Source organism: Tursiops truncatus, chromosome 15 (assembly GCF_011762595.2).
Source record: "Tursiops truncatus isolate mTurTru1 chromosome 15, mTurTru1.mat.Y, whole genome shotgun sequence".
NCBI lineage: Eukaryota > Metazoa > Chordata > Mammalia > Artiodactyla > Delphinidae > Tursiops > Tursiops truncatus.
The window spans coordinates 23,589,465-23,610,673 of record NC_047048.1 but is presented as its reverse complement, the minus strand read 5'-3'; the positions used below and the strand labels follow the sequence as shown (position 1 = coordinate 23,610,673).

The following is a 21,209-nucleotide window of genomic DNA, read 5'->3' as shown; positions in this document are numbered from 1 at the left end:
GGCACCTAACATCCTATTGGGTCTATTGGACATCTTGTAATAAGGCCTACAACCTGACAGCCTTTTTAACTTTGGCCCACTTGACCAGCAGACAACTGAGGAAAAGTAGCTGCTGTCCTTTTTTGTAAGGCTGAGCTGCCCCATTCACCCTACTCCTATGCAGGAAAATACAGCTGGCTAGGTGCTCAATTACATAACATACCCAGGATCTCTTCCAAGCGTCCTTTCTCCTTGGCCAGACCCACCAAGAATCAAGAGTCTAGACTGTGCTGTCCAATACGGAACACCAGCCACATGTAGCTATTAAAAGAGGCTAGTCCCAATTAAGATGTGCTTTAGGTGTAAATAAATGTAGTGTTCATCATTTCAAAGACATCATGAAGAGTACAATCCCATTCGTTTTTCACATCAAGTATATGCTGAAATTTTAACTTTTGAACACAAAATGTTATTAAAAAAAAAAATCAATCCCAGCTGTTTCTCTTTGTCTTCACGCGGCTACTAGAAGGCTTAACTACACATTAGTGTAGCTCTCGTTACAGCTGTACTGGACAGCACTACTCTTAGAAGGGAGAGTGGAGCCGTGGTCTGTTTCACAAAAGCCACCCCTGCCCTCTCTTTGGTGTCTGAGCTCTTTACAAGCATTTCCCAGGTCAAGTGGTCCAGTAAACTAATTCTCGCCAATTCCAGAATATACCTGGTGACAGGTTTACAGTAAAACTAGTTTTTAAAAGATGGTCCACTTTTTGGAAAAAATGACATTTTATAACCACATATTGCTAAAATGTCCCTGATATGCCATCCAAATTTACTTTGAGATGAGTCTTAGTGAGCTGTGGGGCTCTAGTTATCTGTTTCCTTATGAGCACTTACATAATCAACTACAACCATATCATATTTTTAGGGCTTGAAATGTGTATTCTGTCAAGCTAAAAAGAGGAAAGGCACCACTCCTTCCAGGGTTAATGTAAGACTCCAGAAAGGGACAGCTTCACCACCTGGACCCCAACCCAGAGTCAACCATCCAGGGCCAGACACACCCTCCTCTGGTGAGCCACAAGGGTGACGGCGAAAGTTATCCCAAGTCAAAACTTTCTTCTACGTCAAGGAAACAGCATTCACCAATTAACACAAAGGCTGTACACTCCCGCAGACGCTCTTGCTACTCTGCTGTACAAAGTTCAAAACGACTGAGGGAATCACCAGAGTCCTCTGAGGCATTTTATTTGCACGTATGTATTACATCCCTAGAAAAAGAATCCAAGGATTTTCCCTCCTGTGTGTTTTCGTCTTGCTTCTTCATGGTCCATGATGCCAGCTGAGGTTGTCAGTACAATGAAACTATGGAAATTTTAAAAAAAAAAAAAAAAAAAAAAAGCTGGTAAGTTTTTCCTAAGAATGTTCAACACAGAGCTACTTTCTGGTACAGAAGAACTCCAACATTTATCAGTGCTTAAGATGCCTTCCCATAATGGACACACAGACTAATGCTGCCTCCACAGGCTGGCAGTACACAGGCACGGTTCCTAGAACCAAAGACCCAAACCCAGAGATATCAGCTATACACATACAGCCCTGGCCTCAGCTAACAACGAGAAGCAATGTTACCTAAGAGCAAAGACTGGAACTCCTTTAACTTCAAAATGTCACTTTCTGCTCTCAAGGAGACATGCAATCTAAAGCATTAAAGTACTGACTGAATTGTTTCTGCCACTTACTGTGTGTACCATCACAGGCAAACTACTGTACACAGTTATTTGGACAAAGGGCGTCCCACCTGGCCTGGCTACCTCATGGGTTACTATGGGGATCAACGTAAGACACAGAAGGTATGCCAACTGGGAGGCATGAAAATTAGTATCGTAACTACAATCAGAAATGACTCGCTCATAACACTATACCTGTTATACGGCAGCCACGAAGTGGGAGTAAATTCAGCATCACCAAACATGACTGTGGGTTTAAGTTCTTAACCACAAATAGATAAGCACTTACTGTGTCAGATCTTAAAGTGCTTTACCAGAACTAAATCAGGTGATACTATAACTTACAAGAGAACTACTACCATTTTTAAGATGAAGAAATCAAGGCTATGACTTGCCCAAGGCCTCACAGGTTTAAAGCAGAAAAACCAGGATTTGAACTCAGTCTCTTACCGAGGAGGAAGATTTTCAAATCGAGTTTCCCCAGAGGCCAATGGTTGAGAAGTCATTCTGGCCATAGGAAGGGATTCACAGTGAACATATATGAACTATATGCACTGAGCCAAAAGAGCAGACATTAAAGGGCACACAATTCTGCTGTCTCTCAGCCAGCCTCAGCTCTTCCACGCCTCTCAGAAACTAGAGCCTAACACATGAAGTATGGCAACACAGAAGCTAATCCTTGAGTCAAGGATGGAAACGGAGACAACTGCTACTGCTATTAAGTTAAAAAAAAAAAAAAGCTCAAGTCAAACTGCATCACAGGGATCCACAGCATTAACTTTTAAATACGGAAAATTGACTTACCCAAACTGACGGGACGGGAGCAGGTTATTCTGCCATTTTTCTAGATCTTTCAGTTGCACATCAAACCTGGGGCTGATCACTCCACACTGTAAAAACAGAACAGAAAACGCTGTTCACACTTCACCAATAACAGAAAAAGAGTAACACTAAAATGCATTTATAACTGAATAGTCATATAAACCAACCAACTCAACATTTAATGGGTAACTATTTTGTACAATCTTTGATATAAATGCCATTTGAAAAACACAATTAAGACTATGCCTACTTAGGAAGAAAAGGCAAACTATTGAAAAAGTCAACAGAAGAGGTAAAACACCAAGATAACACCAGTGTGCATTCCTATGGCCCACAGAGCTGCCTCAGCACAAATGACCAGATTTTAAAGAACTCAAGTCTTAGACAAATAAATTATAGTCAAGCCCTACTAATCTAGCAAAATGTATAGAAGGCAGAACGAGGTAGAGTTATCCCACCCGCATGCTATGACAGTGTTGGGTGGGAGAGATGACACAGCAACAACTATCCTCCAAAGTGAGAGCTAAGAGCCAAGGCACTACAATCCATCACACCTAAACCATAAAACACAATAAAGTTTCAAATATCCACTAACAGGCTACATGAATCTATCCGTGGGTTCACACAAGGTCTATGACTACATCCAATTTGGTGGAAAATGAGGGGACTAAAAGGCTCTTTAGTTAATTAGAGCTAAATGTGACCCCGCCCTCTGCTAGACCACCAACTCTACAAATCACTAGCGCACTTAAAAAAAAAAAAAAAATCAAAGCAGGAAGCCATTTCTTTCACAAGAAATGATCACGTGAGAACACTCAGGATTAGTACCTTCAGAGGGCTAAGGGAGCGGACAGAAAGTTGTGTGTGCACATCCACATAAGAATCATTCAAGATTCCAAGATGCTTAACTGTAAACTAGAAGAGGCTATGAGATTAGAACTTAGTGAAGTCTTTGGAGCTGGTACACTTCCCTAGACAGATCTGAACCCACAGAAACTGAAAATGGACCTGTCATGCCCAACTGCCCCATGGCAGGAGGCCCACTCAGGTTCTTCTTTTTATAACATCACCTTACCAGCTACAAATGTCACTTGACTGTCAAGGGCAATCCCACACTGGATGCAAGCAATACAGGGATAGGAATAGGGAAAACCCAAGCAAGCTACAGTGAAAGACCTTTCTGAGGCCTCTACACTACCACACCCAGGCTTGCTTTATTCCAGCAGCAAAAATCCCTTCCATTCAGCTAGCAGAACTCCAGCACATCCACTCCCAAAGCAGATGAATCTTAAGAGGATACAATCAAAGCAAGAATTTTCTTAATCTATAATCTTTAAACACTACCTTACTTCCCAACTGCATTACAATTCCACAATAAGGTACATCTATCTCCTGCATGAAGGAAACTGAGGCAAAAATGTCTTATAAAGTAAGAAAACTGCAACTGAGAGAAACCAAAAACTAATTCAAACAGTTAAATGTGGCAGGGCCTGGATTTCAACTACCTGTTAGCCAGGATTTTCTAAACTAGTATACCACTGAACAAGGATGTCACAAATGAGTTCCATTTGGGAAATACTCTGTTAAAACTTATTTCTCAAGCTATTATGTGTAGTTCAAGAGAAATGTGGTACAGGGCACTTCTCCAACTAAGTTTTTTTGGTTTTGCTTTTTTAACATCAACAAAAGCTGCTGCAGGACAGCTTTAAACTATATACTGGAACCAGCTCTTCCACAGTTTACTGAGACCTTGAGCAGGACTCAGCTCTCAGCTTCCTAACTCCTAAAAACAGGGGAAAAAAGACACGCCCTCTTGTACTTCAAGAACATTGTGAGGGTCAGAGCGAAAGAGAAGTGAATCCAAATCCTTCCGTGGGATTGGAGTCTAATGGCTACAACAGAACAAAACAAGACATAGGCCCAAAATTCCCTTCAAAAATTCTTCAAAGGCTTCAAATTCAGTAGTTTTCATCTGACACTAAGTATCCACACAGGAAGCAAATTCACTATGTAAGGAACCAACTTTGTAAAATAGGAATTGTTGGTCCAGGAAATAACCTTATCAATAAATCTGGCCCCTGTCACTAACCACTCACTTTCTTGGCCCGTGTGCCCCACTCTGTTGGACCCCTTGCAAATAGGAAAGCTACAAACCTGAACACAGAAAGCAGGGTAGCAGCTTAGAGACCCCCAACTTGCTTATAGACAGATACCTGCCCCCAAAATACATGGAATCAGTTAAACCACAAAGTCAAAAGAATCAAACAGATTCAGTAGATTACGCCTACAGGGAGAAGAGACCTCAAAGACATACATTCAGCCTATGTCAGCAAAAACAGAAATATTAATAGTTAGAGAATCCCATACTCTCTGTTCAAAATACCCAACAATCACCAAGCGAGACGAAGGACCAAAAGTTATTTACATTGTCAGGACTAGTGGCCTTGAGCCACCCAAGATTCAAACACCAGTATCATCGGTTGTTCATTTTCACCCAACCCTCCCGCATCTCCCTTCAGATACCTTCTACTCCACAAACACTAAGTTAACTCACAATTCTACCTGGAGAACAAACGAAGTAAAAGGTCCTATATAAAAATTAACGATTTTAATCAATCCTTAATCTTTTTAACCTAAAGCAAGCACATTATCTGATTCTACAAGGGCAATTATAACATGGAACACCTTGGTAGACCATTCTGAAGGTTCTTAAACATGGAAGATAATCAATCCTTACCTTATTTAGCCTGCCTGTGAGGTTCACAACAATTTTCCCAGCCCTGTGATCATCGATGATTTCAAATTCGCCAATGTAACCTACAGAACACAAGTGACTGTATTAAAAATAATTTTTAAAATTTAGGGGGCAACACCCAAAACAATCCACCCTGAAATGTTAAAAAGGGGATTATTTCCTCCTTGCCTTTTCACGGCTTCCCACTCCCAAAGGCTACCTCGTGCCCAAGACAAAACAATCCTCCTTTCCATCCCAAGGAGCTCTTAGGTTCAGGGCCCTTTCAGTGACATGTTGCAGCTGCAATGTTACACAAAGAAAGGCCATTTTAGCTGCCAAACTTTCTCTTCCTTTCAACAGTTCTACCCTACTCAGTTATTTCTTGAACAGCATCATTTGTCCAGAACTACCCTGTCCACAGCCCCAATCAATTGCATTAGTTCCCATGTATGACTGCCACCTTGTTCTCCCATCTTCCCACATCTCCCCACATCTCTCCAACAGTTAACTTCTACAGGACCCATTCTGTAACACGTTTACCTCAAAACATAATAAACAGCAAGACACTTACCATGCTTCATCATCACAGTGAGAAACCTGACGATGACTTTGGAGCACGGTCTAATAAGAACCTGGCGTTTGCCTCTCTTTTCGGCATTGTTGATACTCTTGAGAGCATCGGCCAGGACATTCATGCGCACCATTATGGCTGTTCAGGGAAGACAAAACAGGGATTTTATTGGCATTGCCATTAAAAGGCACCCAATCATTCCACTGCGAACACATCCTTCCCTTTCTGCCTCTATCATGAGGAAGTTTCCCCATTTCTAAGCAGGCTAGTTCCCCAGGATACCCAGAGGAATATGTCGACTGTGTCGAATCAAATAATTCATTTGATTATTTCATTAATCAAATGAAAATACCAGCCATGGTAGGTCAGTTATTCAGAACGGGAGCCGACAATCACCAGCAATATTTTCCAAACTTCTGGAATCCAGCAGCATCTGTACTATTTAACATTGTCCTTTAAACCAACTGACTCAGTGTCAGCCTTGTCCTAACACCCAAAAGATACTAGTCAACTCTCACCTAACACCCGTAACTATTAAAATGAAACGTCCGTCCTTGTGCCATCTAAAATTATGACCAACAGCAATCGTAGCACACTGGTAAGCAGAAACATTTCACATGCACCAGAATCGACTCTATCACAATGGGCACGAACTTCAATAGTTTTGAAAGCTAAGGATAGAGGCATGCCTCATATGACAACAGTAGGGATCCAACCTGCTTCCTCAAGCTCAACAAAGTGTCTGAGAGGAAACCCTGGGGCCCAGACGACCCAAGTTCGTTCCAGCAAACCGCCACCCCAGGCAGGATCCAGTTTTCCCTCCTGAGGATCTTCTGTCTCCCAAGCTCCCGGCGCGGCCGAAGTAATGGGAAGCTGCACGGCTCACCAAGGTTACGGCTCCCCGATGCTTCTCGGAGCCAAGGAGCTGCCTCGACCACTAATGGGAGATCCTGGCGCCGCCGAAAGAGTCGGGACTGCCCCCTGACGGTCGAAAGCTCCGGGTCCCGCCGGGGCTGCGGCCTGCGCCTCAGAGACCGGGCTCCCCAGAATGCAGAGCATGGGGCGGCCGGGCAGGACTCCCCCCTCCGCCTGCCCAGACCCCTGCAAGGATAGTATCCCCGGCCCAGGAGGTCTCCGACATCCTCGCAGGGCACCGAAGCCGAGTCCTAGACCATAGGATGGCACCGATAGTTGACGGATGATACTAGATGGTTGAGAGAAAGACACTCACCGGCACGGAAAGATGGCGGAAAGAAGTTGGGCGGGGCGAGTGAACGGAATTATGGGAAGCGGTCGGGCTATCGCGAGACTTTCAAAGGACCGCCAAAAACAAAAAAAATTAAAAAATGAATTGCCTAGTGGAAGGAGGCGGGCGAGGGGCGGAACCTCCTCAGGGGTGGGCAGTAGAGAGTCGATGGAGTCGAACACCCAGGCGAGGCCCTGGGGAGCTAGCTGGTGGAGGTGCGGCGTTAGCACAGGTTCGACTACCTTCTAGCATTTAATCCGTAAAAGTCAAAAACTGACAAGGGCCTAGATATTTGCAAATTTTTATTGCAGTAACTGTTTACCATTTAGAATTAATTTTGATACTTGCGTATTTACAGTATCTCTAGAAGGACCCACAAGAAATCGGTAAATGCCTCTGGGAAGGGCGTTAGGAACTGGGATGGAAGACTTGCTTTTCTCCCAATACAATTTAGTTTTGTTTTTTGAAACATGTATAGAGTACTTTTTCATACAGTCAAAAATATATTTTTTAATCGGTGCTTCCTTTTTGACTCTCCCTAAATATCAGAAATTATTTACTGGAGTTCCAGGCTTTGCTTTTGAGTTCTGAGATACACAGTTTGGAAGAAAGCCACAAATGTTTCAAAATAAACGCTCAGCCTTTTAAGCGCTTTCAAAATAAACGCTCAGCCGTCTCAAATCCCAGGTGAACAGATGAGATAATGGTGACAAAGGGCTCGCAAAATGTCTGGCACGTAGTATATAAATGCTCAGTAGGTACGGCTTGAAGCCCAGGGTCTGACGGCCTGGGAGGAAGTGAATTCTGGCTCCGCCCTCTCCGGAGCTGAGTAACCTCAGGCTAGATATCCAACATCTGAAACTTCTGCCATGGACTGCTTTCCTCTCTGCTGTCACCCTTACCCTCCCTTCTTACCCTTCCTTGTGTTTCCCACTTGGCCGCCACAACGATCGCTTTAAAACTTGTCAGACCTTGCACTCTCCAAGGGTTCCTACCACCCTCAGTAAAATCCAAATTCCTTACCAAAACCAAGGTCCTCCCTGACTTGCACACCTGCCTCCTTGCCTAGGAACATCATCCCCCCAACTTTCGCCCCTGGCTTGCTTTTCTTCAGATACACCAAGCATACTCTGCCTCAAGGTCTTTGCATTTGCTTTTCCCTTTAACTTGAGTATTCCTCCCCCCCAGTTTATCCCGAGACTTGCTCCCCACTCCCTTTCCTCAGGTCTCTATTCAATCACACACTCATACAACCTTATCCCCATTCGCCCCAACCCCATTGCCCTGCTTAATTTTTCTCCATAGCACTTAGCACCTGAAATATTGGAAGTGTATTTATCGTCTGTCTCCATTAAGTAAGCAGGGATTTGGTTGGTTTTGTTCACCGCTGTACCCACAGCTTCTAGAAAAGTCATCTCGTACATAGTAGGCGGCTGACACGTATTTGAATAAATGAATGGGCAAATCAGTTTCCCGATTTGCAAAATGGGGATGATACACCAATCAGTTGAAGTTGCTATGAGGGTAAATGAAATAATCCATATAAAAGAGACACATAAAACCCGGGAGCCTGCGTGCTCAGTCAGCGTCTGTGATTGGCATCACAGCCCACCTCCCCCACCCCCAATGCTTCTCAAATCCCAGGTGAACATTGAGGAGAACCAAGCTCCCAGTTTGAACATCTCAGGGATATAAAAATCTCTGGTTGTAACTTACATTTACAAAAGGACATTTGCTTTTCTAATGAACATTTCCTTTAAGAACTGGTTACCTGTACACTTAACAACACATTCTGTTGACTAAAAATGTGGTGCTCACCTTGAGGGCCTTAGCAACAGTGGGAAGGTAAGTGAATAAATCCACTTTCCTTCAAGAGCCTTACCATAAATAGAAAATTAGTACCACCATCTCTTTATACACTTCATTCATTCATTCATCCCTTCATTCAGGAAATATCTAATGAGTGCCTACCGTGTGCCTGCCAGGTGTTGTACCAGGTGAGAGGACAAAAATGTCAGTTCTTGCCCTTAAGAGGTACAGATCCTAGCAGACACAGATCTCTAAATAACAGCACAATACTGGGCAGTGTGCCACATAGGACGCCAATATGAAGTGCTGTGAGAACAGAGAAGTGGCCTGGAAAGTTGCTGAAGCTCTCACAGAGGAAGCGCCATTTGATCTGTGTCGTGAAGGGCGCTAACAACTACTAATTCCTAACTGCCACTAAGTGCTTCCTGTAGATTAACTGAATCCTCAGAACAACACATGCAATTACATAATGTCCCTGTGAGATCTGTACTATTATCTCCACTTCACAAATGAGGGAGCAAACTAAATTCAATCTTAACTTAGTCTCCAAATTTTGCTGTAGGTTAAAAAATCAAAACAAAAAAGTGGTCACTTATAACTTGTCTAAGCTACTAAATTACTTGTGGGGTTTGGGGATCCTGAAACGTTAGGAAGGGTGTGTGGCCTATAGATATTAAGAGCTAGGAGGGCATATAAAGATGGACAGAAATCTCAGAATGGTTGGATTGGAACTGGAAAAAGGGTAGAAGGGTGGAAATGGAGCGGGAGGGCCATGTATAAACTGCCTCTTGTCATCCTGTGAATTCTGGAATGATAGGACCTCTGCCAGAGGTGGTGCAAAGGCAAGAGTTGAAAGGGGACCTGTGCTGTGGCCAGAGCTAGCACAGGAGTAGCCAAGTTGGCCTGGGGAGTAATCATAGCTGCATGTGGAAGACCAGCATTTCAGAGCATCCAGTGACCAGGAGGAGACCTATGGTGACTGGGTTGAGACTTCCCTGTTCTGGACATCATCAAGCCCCCAGGAGGCTCCAAGGAAGGATCCATACGTTTTGGGGAGAGGGGGAGCAAAGAGATTTAATTTGACATTGAATCTGTTCCCAGGATCCACTACGTATAGATAGTAAGGCCTAATGATAAAATATCCAACTGGGGCTCTTTTTTTTTTTTTTTTTTTTTTGTGGTATGCGGGCCTCTCACTGTTGTGGCCTCTCCCGTTGCAGAGCACAGGCTCCGGACGCACAGGCCCAGTGGCCATGGCTCACGGGCCCAGCTGCTCCGCGGCATGTGGGATCTTCCCGGACCGGGGCACGAACCCGCGTCCCCTGCATCGGCAGGCGGACTCCCAACCACTGCGCCACCAGGGAAGCCTGGGGCTCTATTTTTTAAAAAATTCTAAGTGCAGACAAAAGTCACCCACCAATTATTTACTGAGCAGCTCAGGTACCGAATTCTGAGCTAGGCCCTAGGGTACAGAGGTGCCTGGGCAGGCACTCTCTCCTGCATGGCTCCCTGCCTATTCTTCCAACCAGGCCCTCTCACACATCACCTTTGGCCATCAGTTATTCATTGTATCTCCTTTTCCATCTAGGGTGGTGCCTGGATGTTTACTGAATGAATAAATTTAAACCTTTTATTTCATTTTATTCTTAAAGAGCACCTTATAGCCATGTAATGATCACACAGGGTAGTTCATTAATTGGGTACATAAATCCGATCATGTAAACGTTGTACTGGCTAAGCTATAAAGAAAGGACACAAGGAGGGATTCCAGCTTTTTTATTTTTCCCCTTTTACACAAAACAAAGTAGAAGAAATAATACAGGATTAAAACTGCAAAAGTAGTTAATTGGTAGAACACACATACACACAAAAATCTAGGAAGACAAGCTTATTTACAGTGAGGAAACACATGTAAATTACGGTAGTTTGTATACGAAACATTAAAAAAAGAGAAGTCAAACATATGCTACATGGGTGCCACTGTTTACAGCAATATTGAAGGAGAGAAAACAACACTTACTTAGGAACAGATACACCACAAGGTCCAGGTTTTACAGCATCAGTGCAATAAATTCACAAAACTATATTACAGCTAGTTAATCAGTTTAAGAATTGTTCCCAAATATGTCACATTTCCAGCCCTCAGAGGTTCATTCCTACAGATTTCAACTACTCCATCTATGGGGACCAAAAGCAGCCAGTGATACCATAAAATGAGAATCTTGAGGCTTACCTTTAAAGGCTTATTCTGGTCTTGAAAAACTAGTAGGATTTTCTACTGAAATGAATCTTGACTAAACACAGGATGAGTTTTGTTCTTTATCGGCTGGTCTTGGAGTGAAGGTCATAGACATGACTCTTAACCTATTATGTACTTTAGTTTCATTAGCGAAAATCTGAAATCAAAAGTATGCTAAAAATCCTAAATACCATCTTGCGTAAGCCTGCTACTAAAAAGCACTTAAGGATGTACTAACTTCAAGTTTAAGTGCACGGGAACAAGAGTTCTAAGCCTGTCAGATTACCCATTTGGGAGGGAGGATCAATGCTTCCAACAAATTGCTGAATTCTGCACAAGGGAGAAGCCAACACATACTAGGCCATGGAATTACTTTCATTTTATTCCATGAGGATTCTTCTCCCACAGTGTCGAAACAGAATGAGGAATGAATCTTAACTGGTCTCTTCATCAGAAGTGGTAAACTTGGTTTCTATATTCACGAAGCCAGACAGTTGTTTAAGCAGACTGTGGAAGTAGACAGTAGAACCAGCTTCCTGTAGTCACAGACCACTATCTTGTATCCAGCTACAGCAAAGATCAACTTGAACAGTTATCCCAGGCCACTGTTAACTGTACTAAAGGATGAAGTTCACCACTATATTATTTTAAAAGTAAGAGTTCAATTAACCCTGGGTGAGAAAAACCAAGACGAGTGGTAATGATGAATGAGTTGTCCATATAAGGCCAGCGGATGACAACACACCCATGAAGACACTGGGCATAAAGCCTTACTTGGCAAGTCAGAATTTCTACTAACTAAGGGCAGAATGAGGGACAGCAAAGAGCTACATCTGTAACATTTTAGTATCCAGACAGCATAAAAGACACTGTCCCCAAGGACAATGTATACACCATTAATCACACTGCATAAAGCAGATGTATTATTCATTTTTCTTTTCTTTTTGTTTGAGAAGCTTGTTTATCTCTCTTTTGGCCATTCCAATGTACTTCGAAATGATTCCATGTTGGTTTAGTCCAGGAAGCAAGAGTAAGAAAGTCACTTAAAATTAAAAACAAAAACAAAATTACAAAGGCAGCAATTAACTTCCCAAAGATTCTAACATTTTATAGAAGGTAGTTCTTCAAACTATTACACACTCTAATGGGAGGAAGTAACATGAAACCCATTATTTCCATTGGTATTTATCCCCAGAAGCTTCTGCTTCATACCTCCCAACCTCAGATAAGACACACTGCTTATTTTTACCTCTTGCACATTACTTTCTACCTTGGTTATTAGTTCTTTGTCTTAACTTCCAGTAAGACCACAAACTCACTGAAAACAAGGACCTGGGATTTAGTCATCTTTCCATACTCACACAGTTCCTTAATCACTGCCTGGAACTCAGGGAGCAGGAACATATTGCTTACTAAATTCCAGTTAGACTTTACTGGCCAGGATGTGCCTGCAGTTTGTCCTCAAAGACTTACCTATCAGGTAGGTAAGAAGGAGGTTGTGGACTTGCTGTCCCACCCAAGCAACCGCAGCAAGAGAAATGATCATCGTCATGAAGTACTAATAATGAAAATAACAAGAATTTATCAACTTCTAGCAACAGACTAAGAAGCGAAACTTTAGGAGGTTGTTTCCAAGATTGGAAAATAACTCCGTTTTTATTCCCACTTTTCTTTAAAAATATTTAGTATCTATATATTATATAAAAGCCATAGAAAACTCCCTAGGTCTCCTTTATAGAATTTACATACATTCTCTCCTAGAATAACTATAATTCTGTATGTAAATTAAGTAGTTTGTAAGTTAACTACTTTTGCAATTAATAACTTCACATAGTAACCTCAAGTGAAGCTAAGAGAAAAGAGAACAAATGCTTCCTAAATATATGTCTTTTACATTTATTTCAGTAAATAAAAGAGAAACAAAAAATTCACCTCTACAAGAATAAAAAATTGAATGCAAAATGTAATTTTAACTTTTAGTTTAATACAGATAAATATTTATGAATGTACTCAGAGGAGTTAAACCAACAGATAATGATAAACATCAAACTACAACTAGAGTAAAGCAAAAAGGCTTTACACTATAATGAAGCAAAAATTGACTCAATCTTAAAATGTTGCTTTACTTAAATAAGTCAAAACTAAAAAAGTACCATTTTAGGCTTTTCTTCCTTTAGCGTAAAGAGGCGTTTCCACCAGCCCACAGCTCTGCGTCGAGTTTTTACGAGATTGCTGCAAATTTCATGGAATCTCTGCTGTTGCTCAGTGGTCCTAGGAAAAGAATCTTCCCTTTTACTATAGGCAAATCTTAACAGTAAACAGAAATACACCGTCCTCTCAAATTTCAGAAACTATCTTCTAAAGAAAATCTAAATAAAAACAACAATGATTCACCATTATGTTATAGAAAAAGTTCTTAAACCATTAAGACTCCTTTTGGGAATTCCCTGGTGGTCCAGTGGTTAGGACTCTGTGCTCTCACTGCAGAGGGCCTGGGTTCAAAACCTGGTCAGAGAACTATATCCCACAAGCTGCTCAGCATAGCAAAAAAGACTCCTTTCATAGCACAGGAATAAGTTTTAACATAAAGACACACGTACGTGTGTGTACAAAGTAATGGCCATCTATGGTTCTAAAGCCAAATTTGGTCAATGATAGTAACAAAAACCTCATGACTACTATGAGTCATGCAGAAATCAGTATGAATTAATTTCTCTATTCCTATATTATTTTGCAGATCCCAATGAATCCTGGGTGGTGACCCATCAGAGTCCTTGAGGAAGATGTGAAGTTTCAACCAAACAGTTATATTTAAGCACTCGTCAGTAAGATAATAACTACTAGCATTCAAAGCACAACACCCTCCACTGGGCTTCATACATTTGAGGCCTAGGCAGCCACAAAGAGCTCAAATCCAAATTCCTTATAAATTTAGTCCCATTGAGGGAAAATATAATCACAAACAAAACAGCAGTAAGAATACAAAAAGATCCTCCAAAAAGCCCTTTGTAGTTTATAATGTATTTTGGGTTCTGATTTTTGCCTTCGTACTGTCTTTGCTATACAGACATAATGGCTGCTATAAAAAGCAAGCACTATGCTGGAGATGTGTTGCTTTCTCTCCTCTAGTCCTTGTCCCTATAAATCTGCAGTGACAGATACAGTAGCAGGGCTTCTACTGAGCCCTGGAACTTCTTATAAATAATCAGACCTTGTATGCTGCCCATAGTCAAGGCTGGACTGTGGCTAGGCAACAGTGTCCTTCCTTCTTCATAAAGGTCAAAAAACAAAATCACTCTGTAGATAAGACTGAGCCACATACTGATTACCACGAAACTTCAAGAGCTTACTTCTGAAAATTCTTCTCCAGGAGTTATGAATTAGCAGATTAGAATGTTATCTGGCTAATAAAGTCAGGGTCCGAGGTTGATTCTGTTAAATTGCTACATTGCATAGTTACAAACTTGCCCCCCAAACAGCAGCACAATGAAAAACAATTCAAAGCACATTTGCTAACACTAACCATTGTGCTATGGCAGAAACATCTTTATTTCAATACAAAAATGCTTAATTATCCCATAACTTAAGCAAACCCTACATTTAAAATTCTTATTTTTATAGAATTATTTTATAATTTGCTATTATCAGGAGAACGAAAAACGACAGGCACAAGTAGACTACCAATTAAATTAAAATAAACAACCAAGGGAGTATAGCAGCTAGGAGAAAAAAATCCATTCCTATATCTAGTTTTGCTCACTATTTGGATCAAAAGAGAAATGCAACATTCCAGAAGGAAGTTAAAAAATACTTTAACAGGATCCACAGCCACTTATCTTGGGAACTCATAAGTAACCCGTTCAAAGAGTGGTATAAATGCAATCAACAACCCACTTATATACATACAGCTTGAACGTATTCTAAAGCACTTTTGCTAACCTCCACTGCACTACCTCAAGGTCTCAACGTGAAACACAAGATCAATCTTTTTCTTTTTTTTTTTTGAAGTCTTTATTGAATTTGTCACAATATTGCTTCTGTTTTATGTTTTGGCCGGGAGGCATTAGCTCCCGACCAGGGATCGATCACGCACCCCCTGCATTGGAAGGTGAAGTCTTAACCACTGGACCACCAGGGAAGTCCCAAGATGAATCTTAAAAGTCAAAATATTTCACAGCACCCAGAAGAGTCTGCCTAATAGAAAAGTAGACATTCAATAAATAGTTGCTAAATGAACAGGCAAAAAAAATCTACGTTACTGTTTTCATATTCATTCAAAAGTAATTGGTGAAATTAATATTATAATATCTTAAATATCAATGGAAAAAATGTAGAAGTAGACATACTACTTTTATGGAAAGCCCATTATGAGGTCTGCAATCCTTGATAAAACATTACCTAAAAAAGCCTCACTTCAATAAAAAGGTCTAGGAAGAAAAAAAAGTCAAAATAAATGCTAGAGTATAAAAGAACTATGGAGATATAAGTACCGGAAGTTTGTGATTTATATCTGAATCAGCTAAGAAATTCTTTACATCAAACGATAAATCTAACCCCTAGTCACCTGATGGTTAAGACAATTCTCTGTGCTTAATTACAACACACTAGTCATAGCTACCTGGTGCAGTAACTTCTCAGAAATTAGACTGCCACATCATTATGCCACCTACCATTTATTGGAGCCAAAAATTCTAGGCGCTAGAATGGGAACAAGGTAGTCTGCCAAGCACAAAAACATAACAAAACAGGAAACACCCGACAGAACGGATGGATCTAGATAGTAGATAGTCCTGTTTAAAAAAAAAAATTAATAAAGGTTAGAAAAACATAGACCTCATTAATCCTAGCTGAAGATGTTTATCCTCCTAGTCCTCTGGTTCTCAAAGATGTTATTCACCTTTTTTATTCTAATTTTCTCACAAGTAGTTTTCCGGAAGCTTCATGACATCACAGCTGTAACGGTTAATGTAAACATGAAGAAGCAAAGGCTCTTTGGCGTCCTCAACATTTTTTAGCAGTGTAAAGGGTCCTAAGACCAAAAAGTGTGAGCCACAGATTTATTCAACTGCCTTGATAACTGAGTTTACAAAGTACTACAAATTCTGAAAACTAGGCAAACGGCTCTACGCAAAGGCATTCTTTACAGATTCAGGCACTTCCATAAATGGAACCTGAGCCCTTATGAGTAACAAGCACAATCTACAGAAATTTAATAGCTCACTTACAGAAACACCAAAGAAACCACACCCATGATGGCAGGTGGAAACCAGGCTCTTTCCCATCGGAGGACTTTATCTGCCATCAGCATCACTTCTCCCCATCCTTGCAGCTGCTCTTCCAGATTTGCAGTCTCTGCAGCCTACATATGAGTAACATTTAAAGCGATCATTCTACTAATCTCAACATTTCTGTGGCTCCTAGGGAGTTAAATTCTTCTAAGGCACCAGGTATGTAAAACAGCTCCTACAAATCACTATCTTAAACAAATTAGTTTCTCAGAAAAACGCAATTTTTAAACCAAAGACAGAAATGAATGGGGAAAAAAATTATCATTTAATGGTCACTTTCCAAGTCCAAGCACTGGGCTACTCTTTTACATGCATTATGTAACATAATCCTTATAGACCCCTTAAGATAGGGATAATCAGAGCCATTTTACAATTAAAGAAAGCGAGCTCAGAATGCACTTTCCCAAAGCCATGCACTACTAAGTGGCAGCACCCTGAGTATAAAATTGGATCACTTAAAGTTTCTCATTTCAGGTAGTTACAACTGGTCTGGTGTTTTGTCATTTCATTGATTTAGCCCCCTACTTCTGAATCCATTAGGAAAGCCTCTTCCCGAACAGCATTCAATTTCCAAAATAGCTCTTTGTGCAATGAAATCATTTAGATGTTGGCATCATCTGCACAATTAAGGAAAACTACTGTGCTTTTACAAAATTATAAAAGGCATATTAAGCCCAATATATCTCAATAAAATGCTTCTTACACTTATCAGGACATTTTGGTTAGACTTCAAATTTCTCTGCAAATTTGACCATCAGCTGCAAGTAGACTTCTCAGATGAGCTAATGGGGCAAAAAGCCCTTAAGCTGATTTTGGTAGAGAAAAAAAACTTGGAACAGGAAACCCATGTGTTCTTATAACTGTTACCACAGGGAAATATGCAAATGACAGGAGACAGGGCAGCTTAATCTTGATAAAGATGTTATCTGTGCCACACTGACACTTAGGTGACCTCAATGTTTCTGACTTTATATACCATGCTTAATACAGTTAAATAAGAGATTACCATGTGGCAGAAACTCTGCTGAATATATTATGTGCTTATACTTTAATTACTCCTCCCAACAAGCTCAGTTTCCACATTTTACAAATGTGGAAACTGAGATACACAGAGGTTTACATATCTGAATCCAGCAAATCCAAGGCCAAAGGCCTTGTTCTCCTTAAATTAAGTCACACTGCTCTGTGGAAAGAGCAGCCGAGCTCCAGGCCAGGATCTGTTGTTTCAATAGCTGTGTGAACTTGGGCAACGATCAACTCTTAAAAGAAACCTGGCTGGGGCTCACTAGGCTAACCATAGAAAAGGGGGTGGTGGTGTGTGTGCATGTAAGGGGGCAGAGGTCATGCATATCTAAAAACCAATGCAAAATGAAAATCACGCACAATCAAAACTGCCCTGCAAAGTCACTTAATTCGTTAGCACCTGAGCTCTTGGAAAATCAAAAGTCAAAATTAAATAATTTGGTTTCTCTATTCACTGTTGTTCTGGTGGTGAGTAGCATGCCTTTTCCTGGGGATAGGCAACTGAGAAGATGGACGGATTTCTCTCGTTTTTACCTAGATCCTGAGGGGGGATTCGTGCTGAGGTTAAAACTGTCTGATTGTGATACAACCTTACTGTAGTTCCCTCCGACCCCGGCTTACTCTAAAATCGTCCTGGGACACCCCCCACCCTCGCCCAGACTTACACGTTCCAGACAAACGCCAGAACCTGCCACTGTCCCTCCAGCTGGATCCTACCTCCAGTTCCCAGCGGCGAGCTCGCAGCCTCCCTGCCGTTTTAAAGCTGTGCCAGCTCTAAAAGAAATTCTCGGCAGCAGCCCTTTGACCCTCCACCCCTGCCCAAGTATTAGGGGAAAAGGGCGAACGGACATCCTGGTTAAAATCAAAGACGGGGAAACCCAGATACAGCTGGGGTCTGGGCCGCAAAAGCGCTCGATGAGCCCCTCGCGGCCCTTTGCCAAGGACTGCACCCCAGGCTGGTCACAGCCCCCCTTCTCCCGCTTCCTCCTCAACCCCTAGTCGCGTTGAATGATCACGCGCCCTCCTCGCCCCGTCGTGCACCTTCCCCAGGGGATGTTAGGAGTCGACACTAGTGACCGCCAAGCAAAGGTTACCCAAGAAGCCCAAAGGGCAGGCGTCGTCGCCTGCACCTGGGAACGGAGAGGAGGGCCGGGCCCGCGGCGGGTGATAGGAACGAGGCCGCAGCGCACCGAAGTCCGGAGGCCCCGCTCGGTTCCCTCGCGACGAGGAGCTGGTACTCACCAGCAGGTTGGTGCTGCGATTATCTCCTTCCGCCATTGTTCCCGAGGTGCCCCCTCAGCGAGCGCAAAACGCCCCCAAAAAGCCAGCCTTCCTCAGAGGCACTCACGACAACCCTAGCGAAAGGGCACGCCCAGCAGGCCGTTTATATAGGCCAGCTGCCTTTCCCGACAGAACCCGCGAAGCTCGCTCCTCATTGGGCAAATCGAGATCACGCTTAAGCGGGCCGGACCAACCGCTGCTCAGCGCTTGTCTTGAAACCCAGATCAAAGGAGAAGGAGACCACGCGGGGCCGAGGGGGCGGGGACACGGAATAACCAATCAGCACCCAGGAGATGTGCTACACCCCGCCCAGGCCTTTCGGAATCGGTTCAACTGCCCCTGGACGGGGCCTGGTACGGCCTTAGTATCCCCAGGGAGGGCCGCCATGGTGGCTCTCGGACTCTTCCGGGGGACCTCAAAGCAGCTAAGGTACCTCTCTGGAATTTAGTCCTCAAGGAAATATGCCACCCAATATCAGGCGGAGGGCAGAGATGGGCATGTGACGCTAACCGCATTGTGATTAAGGAGGCTGGCTGGCTGGGATCTTCTTCCCGACCCAGACGGTGGCCCTGACCCTGGCTGTGCCCCTAGCCAGCCCGCCTTTCTTCTAATACCTGCTCTGGCAGCCCTAGCCAGGCCGCTAAGCAGCTTAGACCCAGATATATGACTCGCGGACTCGTGCCCATCTCAGGAGGTTTTGAGTACTGGTGAAAGGGGCCATTTATGTAGATTTTCTGCAATTTTTCCTTCCCTACCCATTAGGAATAAAGCCTTAGTTTGACAGAGGGGCGGGGGCGGCGGAGACGGTGTGGAAATCTGGGCATAGTTTCAGAACTTGTGAAAAATGCACCGACTTATAAAATTGGCTTATTTTCATGGGTTCTTTGGGGAAATTCTTTGTGGGGCACTTCACTTAAACTACGAGCTCCCCCTCCAAAAAGGGACTGGTTTTGACAGATCCTTTCTTACTAAGGTCATGCTAAGGAAAGATGTAAACCCTCTCATAAGAGTGGAATTTATTGCAATCTAAGAATTAGATGAACTATGTGAGAGAATTCTACATATTTCTCTCCAGGATTTCAAAATGCATTAACACTTTTCATTACTCAATACAAACAAAATAATGCCAATGTTAACCTGGTTAGATGTCTCTTTCAGGAAAACTTACCGTAGCTTTCAACTTCTAGCCTTTTACCCTTTTATAGTCATCTATATTATGCCATCGAGTTTATTTTAAAAGCATCCCTTAAATTACTACCGGGTTCATAAGATTTCAGGGAAGACATAAAGAAATGTGAGCCAACACATGCTGCTCCTAAGAAAACCAGGGGGACCGGAGCACTGTGAATTTCAAAAAAGGTGTGAAATTTGCCATGGAACTTTGAAAAGAAATAAAGCATCTGTTCAGGTATAAACAGTTCACGGGGGTAAAAAAGAAGCCTTTGCAAGGAAAGGGGACTCTTCAATAAACTGCCAATTAAGGGAATGTTGGGGTAAAACAGGTTATGTAGGTAAAATGCAGCCAGTTGGACAGCCCGTTTTGGGAGATTTTAAAGTTGTGACCTCTGAGGAGCAGGCCCTCCGCTACCTATTCCAAAGGAAATCAAAAGGTCCCAGTCAGTCGGCAGCCACACAGTGAGTGCATATACGGAGTGCTGAGCGCGAGATCTCGCCACAGGCACAGCAACGCCCTCTTCCAAAGGACAGGGTGTGGGGTTATTAGACTTTAAAAACTGCCCCGTGTATTTTGGGAAATCAGTTTTTGCTACAGAATGTGTCTGGTTTTCACCCAAGTTCCCTATGTACAACTTCAGAAGAAAGACTTTTCAACACCAGCTTGTGAAATTGAGATAGGTGAAAAAAACCTGAAGAAATGGCTTTCAAATAGCATGGGTTCTCCATAGAGTATTTGTTACTCAAGGAACATTTGCCCAGAATGATTTGCAATTTAACAGCCTAGGATCACTTCTATAAGTTCCTTAACTAACCTTCCAGTTGCCCTATTTAAAAAAAACAAAAACACCCACGCTTAGTGTAGCTTCCTTTGGAGCTTTCTTTTTTTTTTTTTTCTTTGGTATTACAAAGGCAGGATGTGAACTTTTGAAATATATCAGGTGGCTAAACAGTTAACATAAATCCTAACATAATCTAGCAGCAACAAATGCAATCTGATTTCTAGATATTAAAACAAGCTGGACATTGTTTTCCTTCAGAGCTTTCATACACCAGGGATATACATGTCAATAGTATTCTACAGGAGTTTTTAAAGAAATACAAAATTAAGCTTAATAAATTGTGCCTTAATACTAAGAACTTTCTCACTGAAGTAAAATTTCTACTGCTATTCAAAAATACTATTAGAACACTGAGTGTAAAATACATTTTTTAGAATCAAGTTTTTAAACTTTTGTAGGTATTAATAATTAGCTTTAAAAAAAAAAAATCTCCCCATATTCCAAAATTAAGTTTTCTGGAAACTACTTCAACAAA

At 42.1% G+C, this 21,209-nt stretch overlaps 2 protein-coding genes across 3 annotated transcripts; both read right to left on the bottom strand.

The window, feature by feature from the left end:
- Window positions 1-1,199: 1,199 nt before the first annotated feature.
- On the bottom strand, window positions 1,200-7,087 carry RPS15A (ribosomal protein S15a). The gene is made up of 5 exons (XM_019921957.3): window positions 7,065-7,087; window positions 5,834-5,971; window positions 5,266-5,345; window positions 2,511-2,596; window positions 1,200-1,341 (listed from the first exon to the last, which is right to left on the bottom strand). The coding sequence occupies exons 2-5, from the start codon at window positions 5,964-5,966 to the stop codon at window positions 1,248-1,250; spliced, it is 393 nt and encodes a 130-aa protein (XP_019777516.1). The 5' UTR covers window positions 5,967-5,971; window positions 7,065-7,087; the 3' UTR covers window positions 1,200-1,247.
- Window positions 7,088-10,647: 3,560 nt separating this feature from the next.
- Window positions 10,648-18,822, bottom strand: ARL6IP1 (ARL6 interacting reticulophagy regulator 1). Of its 2 annotated transcripts, XM_033839565.2 has the most exons (6): window positions 18,681-18,822; window positions 16,353-16,486; window positions 15,798-15,917; window positions 13,281-13,398; window positions 12,601-12,685; window positions 10,648-12,169 (listed from the first exon to the last, which is right to left on the bottom strand). In XM_033839565.2, the coding sequence occupies exons 1-6, from the start codon at window positions 18,714-18,716 to the stop codon at window positions 12,051-12,053; spliced, it is 612 nt and encodes a 203-aa protein (XP_033695456.1). In that variant the 5' UTR covers window positions 18,717-18,822; the 3' UTR covers window positions 10,648-12,050. The 2 variants fall into 2 exon arrangements, with proteins under 2 accessions (XP_033695456.1, XP_033695457.1); XM_033839566.2 differs by lacking the exon at window positions 15,798-15,917.
- Window positions 18,823-21,209: the final 2,387 nt, after the last annotated feature.